We start from the raw sequence: 18,169 nt of genomic DNA on the forward strand, positions 1-18,169 counted from the left end.
TGACTTAAAGTATAATTCCTTTGATTTTGAAGTTGGCTAGGCAACTTAATTTGAACATCCTAGTGTGCCTGTTAGACCTGGCAACCTTCTCAAAATCCCCCTCCTACTTCCCTCATTTCCCTCGCCCTCCACATTTTTCTCAAGAGGTAGAAGTGAGAGTTTTGTTTTGTGAGCTAAGGTTGGGTTCTGGGCCCTCTGCTTCAGCCACCTGGCAGCTTGGGCTGGCCCTGTAGCCTTCCTCCACTTTATTCTGCAATTCAGGCTCCCAATAGTCTTCTGAAGCACCGGAGAGCTTCCTCATGCACCTTAGAAGAGCAGATTCAGACTGAGACAAGGACTCACTCTTAGGCATATATGCAACCTACAGAGGCCCTGGGAAACCTTTTTCCTCCTAATATCTTCCTAGACTTATGCTTTCCTTGGAATTCCAGCAATAGAACTGCATACTCTTACCCTAATTCAAGAACCTTTTATGTACTAGGTGCTATACTAGACATGAGATAAAAAGATAAGCAAAACATGGTCCCTGTCTTCAACCAGCTCACCATTTGTTATACCACTTTAATCACCTTAGTGAAAATGTTTTTTTGTTTTTTTTTTTTGAGACAGAGTCTCGCTCTGTCACCCAGGCTGGAGTGCAGTGGCATGATCTCGGCTCACTGCAAGCTCTGCCTCCTGAGTTCACACCATTCTCCTGCCTCAGCCTCCCGAGTAGCTGGGACTACAGGTGCCCGCCACCATGCCTGGCTAATTTTTTTGTATTTTTAGTAGAGACGGGGTTTCATCATGTTAGCCAGGATGGTCTCGATCTCCTGACCTCGTGATCCGCCTGCCTTGGCCTTCCAAAGTGCTGGGATTACAGGCGTGAGCCACCGTGCCTGGCCGAGAAAATGTTTTAAGATGTGTTTGGCTATATGAACTTTGGTGAGAATTAAAGATGAGGTTTTTACTTATGGAGTAGGGGGCACTTGGGATGGGTGAAGAAGGGAGAACTGCCTCTGAAGTTCTTACTCATAGTTGAGGAAAGACCTCAGCTACTTTTTGTTAAAATGAGTTTATTTATTTAAAAAATATTTAAGGGGGAAATGCATTCATTTGGTTAAAAAAGTTCTGTTAAAAGTATACTATGAAATTCCCCCTCCTTACCCCTTGCCTCCATCTAATTCTTATGTATCATTTCAGCGTTTATTTATGTAAATATAAGTAAATCTGAACATATACTCTTATTTACCTGCACCCCAACCCCTATTTTTATGCAATGATAGCACACTCTATGCATCTATACACCTTTTAAAAAATTATATCTTATGGAGGTTTTTTTCCATGTAAGTACATAGAGAGCGCCCTCATTCTTTTCTTTGTTGATGTAATACTATTTATAGATGTACTTTGATTTAATTAACAGGCCCTCTATTCAGGGACATTGTGGTGTTTGCTGACCTTTGCTGTTACAGTCACTGCTGCAATGAATACTCTTGTATATGCATTATACATCATTTAGCATGTATGCTACTGTGTGTGTAAATTACTAGTGGTGAAGTTGTTACATCAGAGGCTGTGCATTTGTAATTTTGTTATCCATGCCAAATTGCCCTCCTCCATAGGGTGTTAACAACTTACACACTAAGCAGCAAAACCTCTTTCCTCACAGCTCCACCTACAAAGTGTTTTTCATGCTTTTCGTTTTTACCAATTTGACAGGTGAAAAATGAGTTTGCGGTAAAGTTTCAATTTGTTTTTCTTATTATAAGTGAGGTTGTGCATCTTTTCTTATAGTTGAGGTATTGGTATTTCCTTTTCTGTGAAATATCTTTTCGTAACTTTGGTCATCTTTCTTTTGCTAATTCTTTTTTTTTTTTTTGAGACGGAGTCTTGCTCTGTTGGCAGGCTGGAGTGTGGTGGCATGAACGCGGCTCACTGCAAGCTCCGCCTCCGGGTTCAAGTGATTCTCCTGCCTCAGCCTCCTGAGTAGCTGGGAATACAGGTGTCTGCCACCACGCCCAATGAATTTTTGTATTTTTAGTAGAGACGGGGTTTCACCATGTTGGCCAGGATGGTCTTGATCTCTTGACCTTGTGATCTGCCCGCCTCGGCCTCCCAAAGTGCTGGGATTACAGGCGTGAGCCACTGCACCTGGCTCTTTTGCTAATTTTTAATTTGCCAATTTCTTTTCTTTCTTTTTTTTTTTTTAGAGATGGAGTTGCAATCTTGGCTCACTTCAGCCTTTGCCTCCCGGGTTCGAGAGATTCTTCTGCCTCAGCCTCTCAAGTAGCTGGGACTACAGGTGCATGCCACCACGCCCAGCTACTTTTTGTATTTTTAGTAGAGGTGGGATTTCACCGTGTTGGCCAGGCTGGTCTTGAACTCCTGACCTCAGGTGATCTGCCTGCCTCAGCCTCCCAAAGTGCTGGGATTATAGGCATGAGCCACCGTGCCCAGCCTTATTTGCCAATTTCTAGGCATTCTTTATATATTAGGAAGTTTACCCTATGTGATATGAGTTATCACAATAGGAGGAAAAAGGCTTCCTGGGGTCTCTGCAGGTTATTTTCCTCAGATTTTGGGTATTCTTTCTGTATTTTACATTTTAGCTTGTGTTTGTTGTCATGAGGAGTCTTGGTTTTTGTATTGTTGAATTTATCAGTGTTTCCTTTATGGCTTTTGCATTATCCTGGTCCACTGTTAATGGCACAAAATCATTCATTCCTTTTTCCATGGTGCCCCCTTCCTCTTTTCCTCTTTCAATTTTGGATTGACAGCAAAATGCTTTTGATATCTTCCCCCAAGTTTGTGTTCCTGGAAATGTATTTCTTGTCAGTGATAGGGTAGCCCTTGATAGTTTTGTTAGGAGATTTTAGTGGTCTGTAGCATTCCCATTTTCTTGGTACAGGCACTCTGGGAAACTGACAGTTTCTTATAAAACTAAACATGCAATTACCATATGACCCAGCAATTGCATTCTTAGGCATTTATCCCAGAGAAATGAAAACTTATGTTTACTCAAAAACCTGTACATGACTGTTCACAGCAGACTTGTTTGTAATAGCCCCAAACTGGAAACAGCCCAAATGTCCTCCAATGGGTAAATGGTTAAACAAACTCTGATACATATATACCACGGAATACTACTCAGAAATAAAAAAAGAATTAACCATTGATATATCAACAACATAGACACATCTCTAAAGTTTTATGTTGGGCAAATAAAAAGATCCAATCCCAAAAGCTTACATGATGTATTATTTCATTTATATAACACTTTTGAAAGGACAAAATTTTAGAAATAGTGAATGGATTCATGGTTGCCAGTGTTTTAAAGATGGAAAGGGGGATGGGAGAAAGAGTGGGGTAGGTATAGTTATAAAAGCAGCACAAGAACTCTTTGTGGTGATGGAACTTTTCAGCGTCTGCCCATGGTGATGAATACATGAACCTGTGTATAGGAAAAAAACTAAATACAGACACAAATCAGTGCAAATAAAATGAGGAAATCTGGGCCGGGCACGGTGGCTTATGCCTGTAATCCCAGCACTTTGGAAGGCTGAGGCAGCTGGATCACCTTAGGTCAAGAGTTTGAGATCAGCCTGGCCAACATGGTGAAACCGTGTCTCTACTAAAAAATACAAAAATTAGGTAGGAATGGTGGCACATGCCTGTAATCCCAGGTACTCAGGAGCCTGAGGCGTGAAAATTGCTTGAACAAGGTTGCAGTGAGCTGAGGAGATCATTCCACTGTGCTCCAACCTGGAAGACAGAGCGAGACTGTATCTCATAAAAAAAAAAAAAAAAAAGGAAATCTGCCCAGGTATAGCGGCATGCTCCCGTAGTCCCAGCTACTTGGGAAGCCAAGGTGGGAGGATCTCTTGAGCTGTGGAGTTTGAGGCCAGCCTCAGCAATAGAGGGAGATACCATCTCTAAACCAAAAAAGGGAGGGATGGTAGGATCTGAATAAGGTCAGATTATATCTATGGATTATATCTATGTCAGTATCCTGGTTGTGATATTGTACCATGGTTTTACAAGATGTTTCCATTGAGGGAAATTGGGTAAAGGGGACATGGGATCCTATACATAGGATCTCAATAAAAATTTCCATTAAAAAATTCCCAATTTCTGCTAATACTGGATTCACGAAAACATACAGCCTGAAAGCAGGTTCAGTTCAAGTAACTGGTGCTCTCCTGTGTTAGGACTTGTAGTGCAGCAGCTGAGCAGTGGAATGTGGAGAAGGCTAGCAGTGCCTCGGGTTCCAGCCCTGTACTCTGCTCTGTCTCAGAAGATCTGAGAGCATTGACCAGCATTTCCCAGGATTCTCTGGGACAACCCAGCTGGGTAGCCCTTCATACAGCCTGTCTGGAGGGAAAGAATACTGGCTTCAGCTCTAATATATCAGAACAGTGTGGTGTGGATGTTGGTGGTTGGGGACAGTGAGGGATGGACATTGGTGGTTGGGGTCAGTGAGGAAGGGTTCCCAAGATGAGCTTTGGCCAGGTGAGGTGGCTTATATTGAGGCGGGAGGATTGCTTGAGCCCAGAAGTTCGAGACCAACCTGGGCAGCAAAACCCTGTCTCTACTAAAAATACAAAAACTAGCTGGCTGTGGTAACAGGTGCCTGTGGCCTCAGCTACTCTGGAGGCTGAGGTGGGAAGATTGCTTGGGTCCAGGAGGTCGAGGTTGCAGTGAGCTAAGATCATGCCACTGCGCTTCAGATGGGCAACAGAGCAAGACTCCGTCTCAAAAAAAAAAAAAAAAGCTTTGCTGTGCCCTGCACATGACCTGCTGTCATATGTATTCTGTGTTCCTTGTGCTGTAGCAGTGGCCCTGCTGTGAGACAGAATGGTCTGGCATGTGGTAGGGCGATCACCGGGATCCCCAAGACCCTGCTAGGGAATCTCTGAGGTCAAAACTATTTTTGTAATAATACCTAGACGTTATTTGCAAACCATGCTTATTCTCTTACACAAGTGTCCAGTGGAGTTTTCCAGAGGCTAAATGATGTGAAATAGCAACAGATTAAATGCAGAAGCAGCTATGATATTCCAGCTGTTTTCTATTAAGGCAGACATTAAAAAGACATTTAAAAAAATAAACCAGTGGCATCATTTCACTTTTTTGGTTTGGAAGAATATTTTCCTTAAAATGTTATTTTTGTTAATGTATAAAGGGGTTATCATTACATTTAAATGATTTCGTATTTAAGAATGTTCTCAGTTTTAATTTTTATAGGTGAATATCAAAAGATAAAACTCACATAAAAGCTGTTTGGGGTCCTTGGTAATTTTTGAGAGTGTAGGGGTTCTGATAATTGAGAATTGTTGCTTTGGCAGAAAGCAATAGGCTTAATGTCTAGACTGGGCTTTGCTTTGTGAATGTGGGCATCATTTGGCCTCTCCAATTGATTTCTTCTCCTGCAAATGCTATTAATTGCCCTGCTACATACCTATGAAAATATAATCCCCTATGCAAATACAGGGGAGATTAATGGTTACATGGCTAGCTGGTGTTGAAAGAAAATGTAAAGAATGAGTTTCTGGCCTGTTAGCTGACAGTCTGTTTACTTGTTAAATGTCTTCATTTTAGCATCTCCTAGCAGTTTCTGTATACATTTGATTTCTTTTTCTCAGTTTTTCAGACAACCATTTTAATTATTTTTAAAAATTATATTCCCACATTTTCAATTAATAAGGGATTTATATTCCTAGTACCTTGAAGTGATGTGATAAGGTCAGGAGCTCTGTTCTTGGCGAAACCACTTACTAGCTATGTGACTTTTGGAAAGTTACTTAACTTCTCTGTGTCTTGGCTTCCTCCTGTGTAAATGGAGCTAATAATACCTCACTTCCCAGGGCAGTTGTGAAGATGAAAAATAGTGCACAGGAAGCACTTAGCAAAAGTGCTTGGCACATAACAGATGCTCCATAAATAATAATTGCAACAATTGTCATTAACATATAACAAAAGATGCAAGATTAAATTGAAGTCTTACCCTGTCTTCAGTGAACTTGTTAAATTACTTTATTCACAAGTTTATTAGCAGTAATTTTAATTTCATTTCATTTTTTTCTCCTTTGAAGGGCTATTGAGTGGCCAGACTTCCCCAACAAATGCCAAATTGGAGAAACTGGACTCTCAGCAGGTGTTGCAGCTCTGCCTCCGATATCAAGATCACCTGCATCAGTGTGCAGAGGCCGTTGCTTTTGACCAGAATGCTTTGGTTAAACGAATCAAAGAGGTAATGTGCTGTGGGAAAATAACATTGCTGACTGGTTATTGTGCTTCTCTGCAACTCTGGATGCCATTTAAGACTTGACATTTGTCACTATTGCTTTGAGGAGATTGCTTTTTCCTAGCAGTAAAATGTGATGATGAAAAAGGTGGTCCACAGAGCTGGGCTAATTTAGAGTTTGAATCCTGATCACCACTGATTTGCTTGGCCAAGTTGCTTAACTTCTCTTTGTCTCAGTTTCCTCATGTGAAAAATGGGGCTAATAGTAGTAACTTACCCCAAGGGTTGAGTGACAGATTGCTCAGTAAGTGTTAACTATTATTAGTGTGTGTAAAGTCCTGCATACTAATTTGCTCTAGCCATCATTCTCTCTTTGTATTGACGTTAATCGTTTCCTGTGTATAATTTATATTTTGTTTCCCAGTAGATTATAATTTCTTTCAAAGCAGGAGCTTTGATACAAAAAGCTCCAGTGATTCTTAATGGTTTTATGGAAACAATTACGCCTATTTAACCCACAAAGTTTTTAAAGAAGCAATGTAATTTATGTGAAAGTGCTTAGTAAACTGAAGAGCATGATGCAAATGTTGTGTAATTATCAATCTCAGTAAATAGGTACTTCCTTTAAGCACTTAAATGTATCATTGACCAGCTGCTGCACAGCAGAGTTCTAGGGGCATAAAGGAATAAGTAAATACATTTTCCAAGTTTTTCAGTCAAGAAAAACTTTATATTCCTGATACCTTGATGCACTGTAATATCAAGGAAATCTTAGGAGCTGTTTATTGGAGAAACCACTTCTGTGAATGGCACTCCCAGATTTGTTTAACAAAATGGCCCTTTAACTCCGGTGAGAGAAGAAGATGGACATGGAGAAACAAGTGATGGAGCAAGAATCACTGCAGATTAACAATTTTTATTTAGCAATGGAGGTAACGCATCCTTGAAATTACAAAGCAGTCATTAGTTATATTGACAGATTTAAATTTGCCAACATCTCCAACATTTTAGTACTTAGCTTTCATAAAATGTTGCATGCATATACTCTTCTCTCATGGGTTAAATACTATTATTTGGAAAACTATTAAACATGACCTTTGATATTGCTTTTCATTGATGTGACTTTACAAATATTATAAACTTATTTTACTATATTATGGTCTACCAAGCTTTAATTTCCAAACATGACTATTCATTGGCATCATGTGAGTTTTTTGTTTGTTTTAATACTGAGTTCTCCCCTCCTCCCAGTATGTCTAGGTGTGATCTGTGAATCATTATTTTAATAAGATGATATGGTTTGGCTGTGTCCCCACCCAAATCTCCTCTTGAATTGTAGCTTCCATAATTCCCACATGTCATGGGAGGGACCCCGTGGGAGGTAATTGAGTCATGGGGGCAGGTCTTTCCCATGCTGTTCTCATGATAGTGAATAAGTCTCACGAGACCTGATAGTTTTGTAAAGGGGAGTTCCCCTACACAAGCTCTCTTGCCTGCCACCATGTAAGATGTGACTTTGCTCCTCATTCGCTTTTAGCTGTGATTGTGATGCCTCCCTAGCCATGTGGAACTGTGAGTCAACTAAACCTCTTTCCTTTCTAAATTACCCAGTCTTGGATATGTATTTATTAGCAATGTGAGAACAGACTAATACATAAGGTTACCAAATGATACTGATGCCATCCTCTATTACCCAGGATTTGGGAACCAGTGGTCTTAAGCACTATTTCTAAAATAAGTTCTACAAAACTAGTCCCATGTAAAGAGGTCAAACGATTTGCATATTCCCTCACCACCCCTTGGAAAGTCACAAAGCATATTATCTCACTGAAAGTTCTTAGGAGTCTCACAATAAAGAAAGCCAGACTTTTGAAACTTATTTGACCTCATAACACTTATCTTAGGTAACATCTATTAATGTCCCATAAAGTAGTGCTTTTAGAACATTCTTTGGGAAATGCTATTGTAGACATAAGACTTTACCTTTTTAATTTTTTTAGAAACAGAGTCTCATGCTGTCACCGAGGCTGGAGTTTAGTGATACATTCATAGCTCGTTGCAACCTCGAACTGCTGGGCAGAGGCGATTCTCCAACCTCAGCTTCCTGAGTAGCTTAGGACTACAGGTGTATGCCATCACGCCTGGCTATGTTGCCCAGGATGTTTTCAAACTCCTCAGCTCAAGCGATCCTCCTGCCTCAGCCTCCCAAAGCACTGGGATTACAGGTGTGAGCCACTGCCCCTAGCCAGACTCTACCATTTTTTACTGTTGTGCCAGAAGTTTATTAACTATGACATTAACTCTCAGAGAGGAGATCTTAGAATTACAATAAATTGGCTTTTTGATGCTTATTCTTTTTAAAAAGTCCTTTAAGTTCAAGACCAGCCTGGCCAACATGGTGAAACCCCATCTCTACTAAAGATACAAACATTAGCCAGGTGTGATGGTGCATGCCTGTAGTCCCAGCTCCTCGGGAGGCTGAGGCACAAGAATCGCTTGAACCCTGGAGGTGGAGGTTACAGTGAGCCCAGATCATGTCACTGCACTCCAACTAGGGCGACAGAGCCAGATTTCATCTAAAAAAAAAAAACAACAACAAAAACCTCTAATCCATATCTGTTGTTTTGTAGTTTAGGAAAGTATGGTACAGACAGATTAACTGACTAGCTCTATATCAGAGAGCTGGGGAAAGTGTTTTGTAGCTGGAAGTACCAGACAGAACTTCTCATTATACCACATTTTCAAGACTTCAGGGCAGTGTTTCTCAGCCCTGGCTACATGTTAAAATTACTCGGAAGTTTTTTCCTCCAATATGTATGATGGGAAATTTTACACATATACTGAAGAAGACAGAGTAAAAGAAGACGGAGTAACACAGTGAACCTTAATGTACTCATTACCAGCCACTACAATCATCAACTTGCAAATACTCCTGTTTCATCCATATCCCCACTCCCTGCCACCCTCAACTGTATATTTTATAGTAAATCCCCAGACATTATTATTTCATTCATAAATATTTAAGTATGTATCTTTAAAAGTGAAGGATTCTTTTAAAAAATAACTTTTAAATTTGAATTAATTTTAGACTTGGAGAAAAGTCACAGAAATAATTTGAGAGTACCTATATACCCTGCCCCATGCAGCTTCTCCTAAAGTTAACACTTTACATAACCTTCGTACAATGATCAAAACCAGGAAATTAGCTTGGTACAATACTAGCAATTAAATGGAGACCTTATTTTGAATTTTACCAGTAATTCCACTAATGAATGACTCAGTCCTTTTGAAAAATATAGTTATAATGCTGTTATACCTAAAATATTTAACAATGATACCTTAATTCATTCAGCATAGCTGAGGTGCTGTTAAGAAAATCCCGATGTCTGGGTCTCACTCCGAACCGATTAGATCAAAATCTTTGAAGGGTGATAGGGTTGGGGCGGTGGGATGTTGGGTATTGGTATTTATGAAGGTGCTCTAGGTGAGTCTAGTATGTAACCAGGTGAGAACCAGTGTTTTGGAGCATTCATTTAAAAACAAACTGACTTTGGCGGGCGACATGGCTCATGCCTGTAATCCCAGCATTTTGGGAGGCCAAGGCAGGTGGATTGTTTGAGCCCAGGAGTTCAAGACCAGCCTGGGCAACATGGTGAAACCCCATCTCTACAAAAAAAAAAAACAAAAAACAAAAACAAAAAAAAAACAGGCATGGTGGTGTGTGCCTGTAGTCCCAGCTACTTGGGAGGTGAGAAGATGGTTTGAGCTCAGGAGGCAGAGGTTGCGGTGAGCCGAGATCTCCACTCCAATCTGGGCTACAGAGCAAGACCCTGTCTCAAAAAATAAAACAAACAGTTTAAAATTCTGTTTGAAGAACTTTGGGATTCACTTTGAATAGTCAGTAATTACCCAGGATTATTGCAAAACAGAGACCAGCACTCACAGTACAGAGCAATACCTCAGCAGCGCACTCGGGCAGAGGAGGTGAGCACAGTTTTGGGGCTTTCATTGGTGGTGTAATGTGTCCGTCTTATCTCTGTTGGTGAGTGTTAGCAAACTCCTGAATCATATCCATCCGTCTATGTTCACTTCAGACCTAAGGGTTGAAATTAGTCACTTCAAATGAGTAAAGCAGAGGATGTTGTTTTGATCAAACACCAACTCTCTGATATTATTCCAGATGTTTCCTGGAAATTTGGTTGGAAAGGTGAGGAAGTAACATAATACTATGTGTTGAAAAGTGAGGGAACTTAATAACCATGGAGAATATGTGTTAGTGGAAGTATAGAACCGGGATCAACTAGAGGTCCCTAAGATTACAGTACCTGTGATCACTTAAGTCTGGATCAAAGGGAAACATGGCTATAACTATTTCTGACTCAGATAAAGGAAAATCAGAGAGTTAGCTAAGCTTTCCTTATGTTAAATTTGGATGATGCTCTTGAATGAAAAGCTTATGTTTATAGATTTGTGTATGTGAGGGAGAAGAATGGAGGTAATTTACTTTGCAATCAGGGAGTCTAGTGGCATACCTTAACTACTAGTTTCTTTAATGGCGATAGGATGACCCCTCAGCCAGCACTGTTGAGCAGCTATTGCAGACCCACCTAGTGGGGAGGTCCTTTGGGGGTTCCAGAGACATGTAACATGGTCCCTGCCCTTTGAGAGTTTAGCCTCGATGAGGGAATGAAGATGCACAGAACAGAAATATGAAAAAGGCACTGTTGAAGGGGTATGCTCATTTGTGATTTATAACTAAAGTTATGTAAGAGTTAAAGATTGGGATATCCTGGAGCAGACGGGGTTTAAGCTAGGTCTTTGGAAAAAAAAAAAAAAAAAAAAAAAACAGGATTTGGGAAATGAGAGGAAGAGGGGGACATTGCTGCAGGGGAGCAGCTTGACAGTCTTAGAAGAAAATTAACTTTGGGGCTTCAGGGACAATGAAGAAACTGGCCTGAGTTTCAGTGAGCTTGCTCAGAGAAATCTCTGCATTAACAACCACAGAATGTTGGAATTGGAAGGACCTTAGAGACCCTCTGGTCCAGTGCTCTCATTATTCAGATGCAGAAATTAAAGCCTTTTAGAGAAAGTAAGCACTTTGCCCAGGTCACACAGTGAGATAGTGGCCAAAATTAAATTAAAAGTGGATGAAGATCAAAGGGGATTTTTTGTTTTGCAGGTGGTGCACTTGAACATGTTTACAGGATGAGAGGGAAGAGGCAGATGAGACAAGATCAAAGATGAAGGAGAAAGGGGGATTCTTAGAGCAAGATCCCTGAGGAGGCAAGAGTTGGAGGCTTGTGGGACATCTGTTTTGAGAGAACAGGGAGGACGCAGGCAAGTTTTTGACAGGAGGGTCCCTGGCACAGATTGGTCACACCCAGCAGCTTGTATCCTCTGTGGAGAAGAGGGGGCTCATTTGTTGAGTGGTAACTGGGCACAGTAATGAGTGCCATAAGGCATTGAGGGCTCAGCTGAGGCAGGGCAACTTGTATTTACTCTTTGTATTTGCAGACAGTTTGGCAGAATGGTTCTGAGTGTAAACTCCAGAGCCACACTGCCAAGGTTCAATCCTGGCTCCATCTCTGACTAGCTGTGTGACCTCAGGCAAGTCTCTTAATTCTTCTGAGCCTCAGTTTCCTTTTCTGTTCAGTGAGAACAGAATGACATCCACCTCAGGTTTTCATGAGGGTTCAATGAGTTATTCTTGGTACAGTACTAGGGACCATGCCTGCCATGTAGTAGACACTGTAGTGTTAGCTCTTGTTATTGCTTTAAATATAGATGATGACTAAGGAGAAAGGCCTATCCTAATTGCCATGAATTGGCCCATATGAAATTACTTGATACCAGCAGCTGTCTAAATATTGCCCCATTTTAAGCTCTGCTCTTAACAACCCAAGTATATGAACTAAATAGAGGCAAGGCAAAAAAAAATTTTTTTTTTTTTAGCCCACTGTGTTTTCCTTCAAACCCTGCAGGATTTCTTTCATGCTACGAATATGTAGTTTTTGGAATTTCTGTAGTGAATTTAACTGTTTATTCTGCTTTGTGGATAGCATACTCGTGGATATCTGTTTATTCTGCTTTGTGGATAGCATACAGGATATCCCCAGGATAGCCTGGGGAACATGGGTCTTGAGAAATGTGAAGCTGGATGGTGGCAAACCGTTAGTCCTTGGCTTCTAGGCTGTGGATACATGGCTGCCTCTGATTTGGGGGATTTCCTGTATATTGCCTCATTACTAGTTAAGGATTCAAGTTGACAGAGACTTAGTTTTAGGTTACATCTATCACTGAAATGTGGGGTAACTGAAAAGCCAACGAGAAAGGAGTGTGCTTCCTCCCCAGGTGTGGTTTCCCTGGGGGCGAGGCACGAGGCTGGTGGCAAATATGCAGCCCCAGGAAGATGCAGCACAGACTTTTGGAGCTTCTCTTGTCACTGCCCTGGGTCTTATTTCTGCCTCATTCTAGTTGCTGTCAGTGGCTAAATGTGTTCATAGATTAGAACGCCTTTGTAACTAAGATAAAGCCACAAGGTTTATTTTGTTACAGTTCCTGTGTGCTTGCTTGAAGGCCTTGAGAGTACATTCATGATGTGATTTTAGTAACTCCTGTTTTAATTCTTAGATGTGTTGATAAGCATACTGTATTGACATAAACCAGTATGAAGCGTGGTGGGGGTTCAGATGAACTGGTAAGAAAAAATTGCAATCCTTGGAAAGCCATATGATTACACAGGATTATGAAGAGGCCCTAAGGTTTCTCTAATTTAGCCCTTTCATTGTGCAAATAAAGAAACCAAGGACCTTCAAGTGTATATGGGATTTGCTGGGTATCTTTCTATTAGTTAATGACTAAGATGGTATTAGAAGGTGAGTCATCTTTTCCACTGCACCATACTACTTATGTTCTGCCTCTTTGGAGTCCTTCATTTCATTTTTGGTTATTCCTTTTTTTACATGGTAGGTCCTCAACTGATGTTTGAAGGAATGCACGAGAGTTGCCATTCATGGGCCTGCACACAGGGCTGGGCAGGGATTTCTTTCCATCAACGGTACTGTAATGTTTAAGACCCAGCTGGAGTCATTTTCCAAGTATTTGACCTGACTTCCTGTACTGTGTGTCCTCCCAGGGAGAGAGACTGATCCAGATTAAATGAGTTGTTCCGAGTGTTGCACAGAGCGTCAGTGTCTGAACCAGCATTAGTGTTCACTTTGAGCTCCTTCGGTTAAAAGCCTGGTGAGTGTGAGCTGTTGGCCAGGTGAAACTGTTGCTATCGCCCTGACACTGTGAACCGAATCTCCTTTAAATCACAACGTTGTTAGGGTCCTGTGGCTCCTTTTAAATATATTTTGGCTTCAGTTGCTTCTTTCTTGACCTGAAATTATAAAATGAGTTGGGAGTACCTGTTGCAAAACTACAAATTTTGACAAGAACATTGACATGTCGGCTTCTTTTTGCTGAAATCCTGAGGCAAGACATTTCAAGAAAATTTTATGTTCCCATAGAATGTCACAAGTTACGCTGGCATCAGTTCCAGGTTGAAACCTTACAGTGTAATTATAGTTTCCCCCCTTCTTGTCCTTTGGGCAACCTTTCTTTTCTGTAAGAAATACACCTGGTCACCTGGGTGGCAGGAATTCCAGGTGGGGGACTGGGCTGCTTCTGGTTCGGCGGACTGTAAGGTATGCTGCTCAGGGCTTCCTTGGGCCTGGCCCCACACTTCCTTTACACCAGCACTGTCCTGCCAAAAGCCAGAAATCCTGGAAGAGGGCCGAATCTAGTTTATTACTTGCCTGTTGGAAATGTAGGCTTGTGTTTTTTGGCAAGGCATGAGCAGAGCCCGGTTATTTGACTGCTCTGAGATTTAACTCCATTCCGCTTTTGGACAATGACATATGAGCATGTGTGAACAGCAGCCCCATTTCCCCCCAGTTTGCCTGCCCTAGACATGCCCCCAGACAGCTGGCTCTGCCATCTTTCCCAGTGCCAGGTTCTAGAGCCCCTGTTCTTCTCCCTCCCCTGCTCATTTCCAGTCCACCAGAGCAGGCAGTGTCAGAGGTCCCATGCAGCCTCCTCTCTTGTGAGGAACCCCAGAGCACCTGCAGTCTCTAAGCCAGCTAGCCAGTATTGAGGGCTTCTGGGCTATGGAAATGAAACCAGGGCTGGGAAAAGATATTCCCTGTCCTGTATCGTTTTCAATGAAGAGAAACAAGAATTTTAGCAAATTTGAGTATTGCTGCATTGCCTAGAACAATGACTGGCATGTAGTAGATGTTGAATAAATACTTGTTTAAAGAACAATATTCTTCAATTATCTCATCCTAGGGACTGATAAGTTTTCTCATTCTGTCAGAGAAAATAAAGGTTATGAGGGTTGCATTAGGTAGAGTAAGCTAGGCTACAGCTGTAAATAGACTCAAAGATTTGTAATGGCTCAAATGCAACAGAAGTTTATTTATTGCTCTTGTTCAAGGTGGATGTTTCTGGTTAGCGGGTGACTCTCCTCCATTGAGTTCAGGGATTCAGGTTCCTTCCATCTTGGGGCTGTGCTGTCCCCAAAGACCACCTTGCTGATAGTGTCCAGTGGCAAAAGGGAAAAGAGTGGACTAGCACAGATAGGAGGTTCTTACGCGCCAAACCTATGAGTGTTGCCTATGACTTCGGCTAGAACTCAATTACATGGCCACAACTAACTCCAAAGAGGCTGGGAAATACAGTCTATTGTGTGCCCAGGGGTACACTAAATTTTGAACATCTGTGTCATCTTCTAACTTAGATTCCTAAAATGCATCTGCAGCCCAACTTTGAGATTCAGAAGGCCTGATGCGAGGTTCCATGGTAAATTTCACTTGGTTTAAGTCCTCCTGGCAATGAAAACCAAGTGACATTAGGAAAAGATCTAACAATAAGTTTAAAAAAAAAAAATCAAGATGTAATAGTTTATATTCAATATGATTTCAACTGTGTTAAATATTCTTTTGTTTATTTTAGAGCAGGGTTGTCCAATATTTTGCCTTCCCAGCCACATTGGAAGAATTGTCTTGGGCCACACATAAACTATATTAATGCTAAGGATAGCTAATGAGCTTAAAAACAACAACAACAACAAAGACTCATAATATTTTAAGAAAGCTTACAAATTTATATTAGGCCACACTCAAAGCTGTCCTGGACTGCATGCAGCCCGCGGCCGAACAATCTTGTTTTAGAGACAGGGTGTCCCTGGTCTCCCTGTGTTGCCCAGGCTGGAGTGCAATACCACAATCATAGCTTCCTGTAGCCTCAAACTCCTGGGCTCAAGTGATCCTCCCACTTCAGCCTCTCAAGTAACCAGGACTACAGGTGTGCCACCTACCTGGCTAATTTTTTATTTTTTTTGTAGAGACAGTGTCTTGCCGTATTGCCCAGGCTGGTCTTGAACTCCTGGCCTCAAGCAATCCTCCTACCTCACCTCCCCAAAGTGCTGGGATTATAGGTGCGAGCCATCGTGCCTGGCTATGTTAAATATTCTTTTTTTTTTTTAAAGTTTAAAACTTTTTTATTTATTTATTTATTTTTTTTAATTTTATATTTTTATTTATTATTATTATTATTATTATACTTTAGGTTTTATGGTACATGTGCGCAAGGTGCAGGTAAGTTACATATGTATACATGTGCCATGCTGGTACGCTGCACCCACTAACTCGTCATCTAGCATTAGGTATATCTCCCAATGCTATCCCTCCCCCCTCCCCCCACCCCACAACAGTCCCCAGAGGGTGATGTTCCCCTTCCTGTGTCCATGTGTTCTCATTGTTCAATTCCCACCTATGAGTGAGAATATGCGGTGTTTGGTTTTTTGTTCTTGCGATAGTTTACTGAGAATGATGATTTCCAATTTCATCCATGTCCCTACAAAGGACATGAACTCATCATTTTTTATGGCTGCATAGTATTCCATGGTGTATATGTGCCACATTTTCTTAATCCAGTCTATCGTTGTTGGACATTTGGGTTGGTTCCAAGTCTTTGCTATTGTGAATAATGCCGCAATAAACATACATGTGCATGTGTCTTTATAGCAGCATGATTTATAGTCCTTTGGGTATATACCCATATTCTTAATAAATGATTAGACGGAAGGAAACATGACAGTGACTTAATTGTGGTTGCCCTTTAGAGATGAGATTATCAGTGGTATTTTGTTTTAGCCTGTTCTGTTTTTCTATATTTTACAAGATTTCTATCTTGAACATGCATTACTTTTTTTTTTTTCAATTTGAAATACCTTTTTTTCTTTTTTTTAAACTGATGGGTAGGCTCCATCTTCAGAGATTCTGAGCCACTGGGTCTGGAGTAGGGCCCAGTACTTGCTCTTTTATTTTTAAATTTAATTTTTTTACAGAGAATGTCTCGTTCTGTCACTTAGGCCAGAGTGCAGTGGCACAATCGTAGCTCACTCCAGCCTCAAACTCCTAGGCTCAAGTGATCCTCCTGCCCCAGCCTCCTCAGTAGCTAGGATTACAGGTGCATGACACCATGCCCAGATGACTTTATTTTTTTTTTTGTAGAGACAGGGTCTCGCTAGGTTGCCCAGACTGACCTTGAACTCCTGGCCTCAAGCAGTCCTCCCACATCGGCCTCCCAAGTGCCAGGATTACAGGCATGAGCCACCATACCTGGCTTCTGTTTTTTTGTTTTTTTTTTTCTCACAATATATGAATCTCATAAGAGTTCCATCTCCCTGCCTGCAGCTTTTTGACTCACCAAGATAAGAATATGCTTCTGAGAACTTTTTATGCACATGCCTTTACGTGTCTGCTTCATTTATGAACTAGTCAGCTCTGTGTCTGGCCCTGTTGTAGGTGTCGAGGAAATATCACTACAAAACAGACAAGAATCCCTCCTTCAGAGACCTTACACTCCATTGTGGACACAGACAATAAACAAGGTAAAAAAATAAAATAGATGGCATGTAAGATGGTAAATACAAGAATTAAAAAAAAAGTAAGGGGATACAAAATGTCAGTAGCATAGAAATTTTACATGGGGCGACACAGAAGGCCTTCCCAGAAAGGAACTTTTAATATAAAGACCTGCTGGTTAATACAGAGCTAGCCAGGAGACTCTTCTTTATAACTCTGTCTAGATCTGAAATTTATCAGATTATTCGACCAATGGCAATCCCAAATCCCAAGATTCTTTTCTTCACTATCACCCTGCTCACTGTCATGTTTATCTGAATGTTCTGAACTAGAGTCTTATTTGCTATCTCTGTTGTTAGTTGGTAGGAGACTTGCAGATCTATACTCCTTTTAAAAACATCTCTGAATTGTTTTAGATCTCAGGGACTCCCAAAGGATTTCATCAGGAGATGTCCCTAAAGCTTGAAGCAGCATTTAATTTTCTTCCGCCCACGCTGACAGACTGACTCTAATATTGTAAGACTTTAGTTGACGTCCTGGCGATCCTCCATAGTTTTCATTCTACACATGAGTAGAGAGTGTTTCACTTGTCCAAGGTCCTATCACACCATTGCTGGAAACTGCCCATGACAGCCAACCTGCAGCCCAGAGCAAAAGGCATAATGAATGTGGAAGGACTCTGCAGGACCATACAGAGCTATGTAAAAGAAAGGATTATTTTGGGGGAGTAAAAGTCATTTATTTTAAATGCAGCCAGACAAGGAGGGATTGCAAAATGTTATTCTGTAGAAGTATGAGCATTAGTGGTGTAATATAGCATCATTTCAGTGATGGTTTCTTCCTGTATCCCAAAGTCCCCCAGCCTCCTCTCTTCCCCTTTCTACCTGGAAGTTTACGAATTCTCTCTTTGCCCTTGCCGAGACTTAGATTCTCTGGAGTCTGTCACTCACCTGCCTCTCCATCATATATTGTAATAGTCATAGTTGTGTTCTGCAAAGTCCGTGAAATTCAGATGGCTCTGGCCTGAAAT

At 41.2% G+C, this 18,169-nt stretch overlaps 1 protein-coding gene across 4 annotated transcripts in view; it reads left to right on the forward strand.

The window, feature by feature from the left end:
* Positions 1 to 18,169, forward strand: part of BORCS5 (BLOC-1 related complex subunit 5) — a 127,303-nt gene that overhangs the window by 72,095 nt on the left and 37,039 nt on the right. For all 4 annotated transcript variants that reach the window (XR_010135724.1, XR_010135723.1, XM_024256528.3 and 1 more), the window contains exon 3: positions 6,075 to 6,232. Coding sequence is in view for 2 of the 4 variants with exons in the window: in XM_024256528.3 (XP_024112296.1) it covers positions 6,075 to 6,232 (158 nt within the window). In the remaining 2 variants the exon portion in view is untranslated. The remainder of the gene's footprint in view (positions 1 to 6,074; positions 6,233 to 18,169) is intronic.

This window comes from Pongo abelii, chromosome 10, assembly GCF_028885655.2.
Source record: "Pongo abelii isolate AG06213 chromosome 10, NHGRI_mPonAbe1-v2.0_pri, whole genome shotgun sequence".
NCBI lineage: Eukaryota > Metazoa > Chordata > Mammalia > Primates > Hominidae > Pongo > Pongo abelii.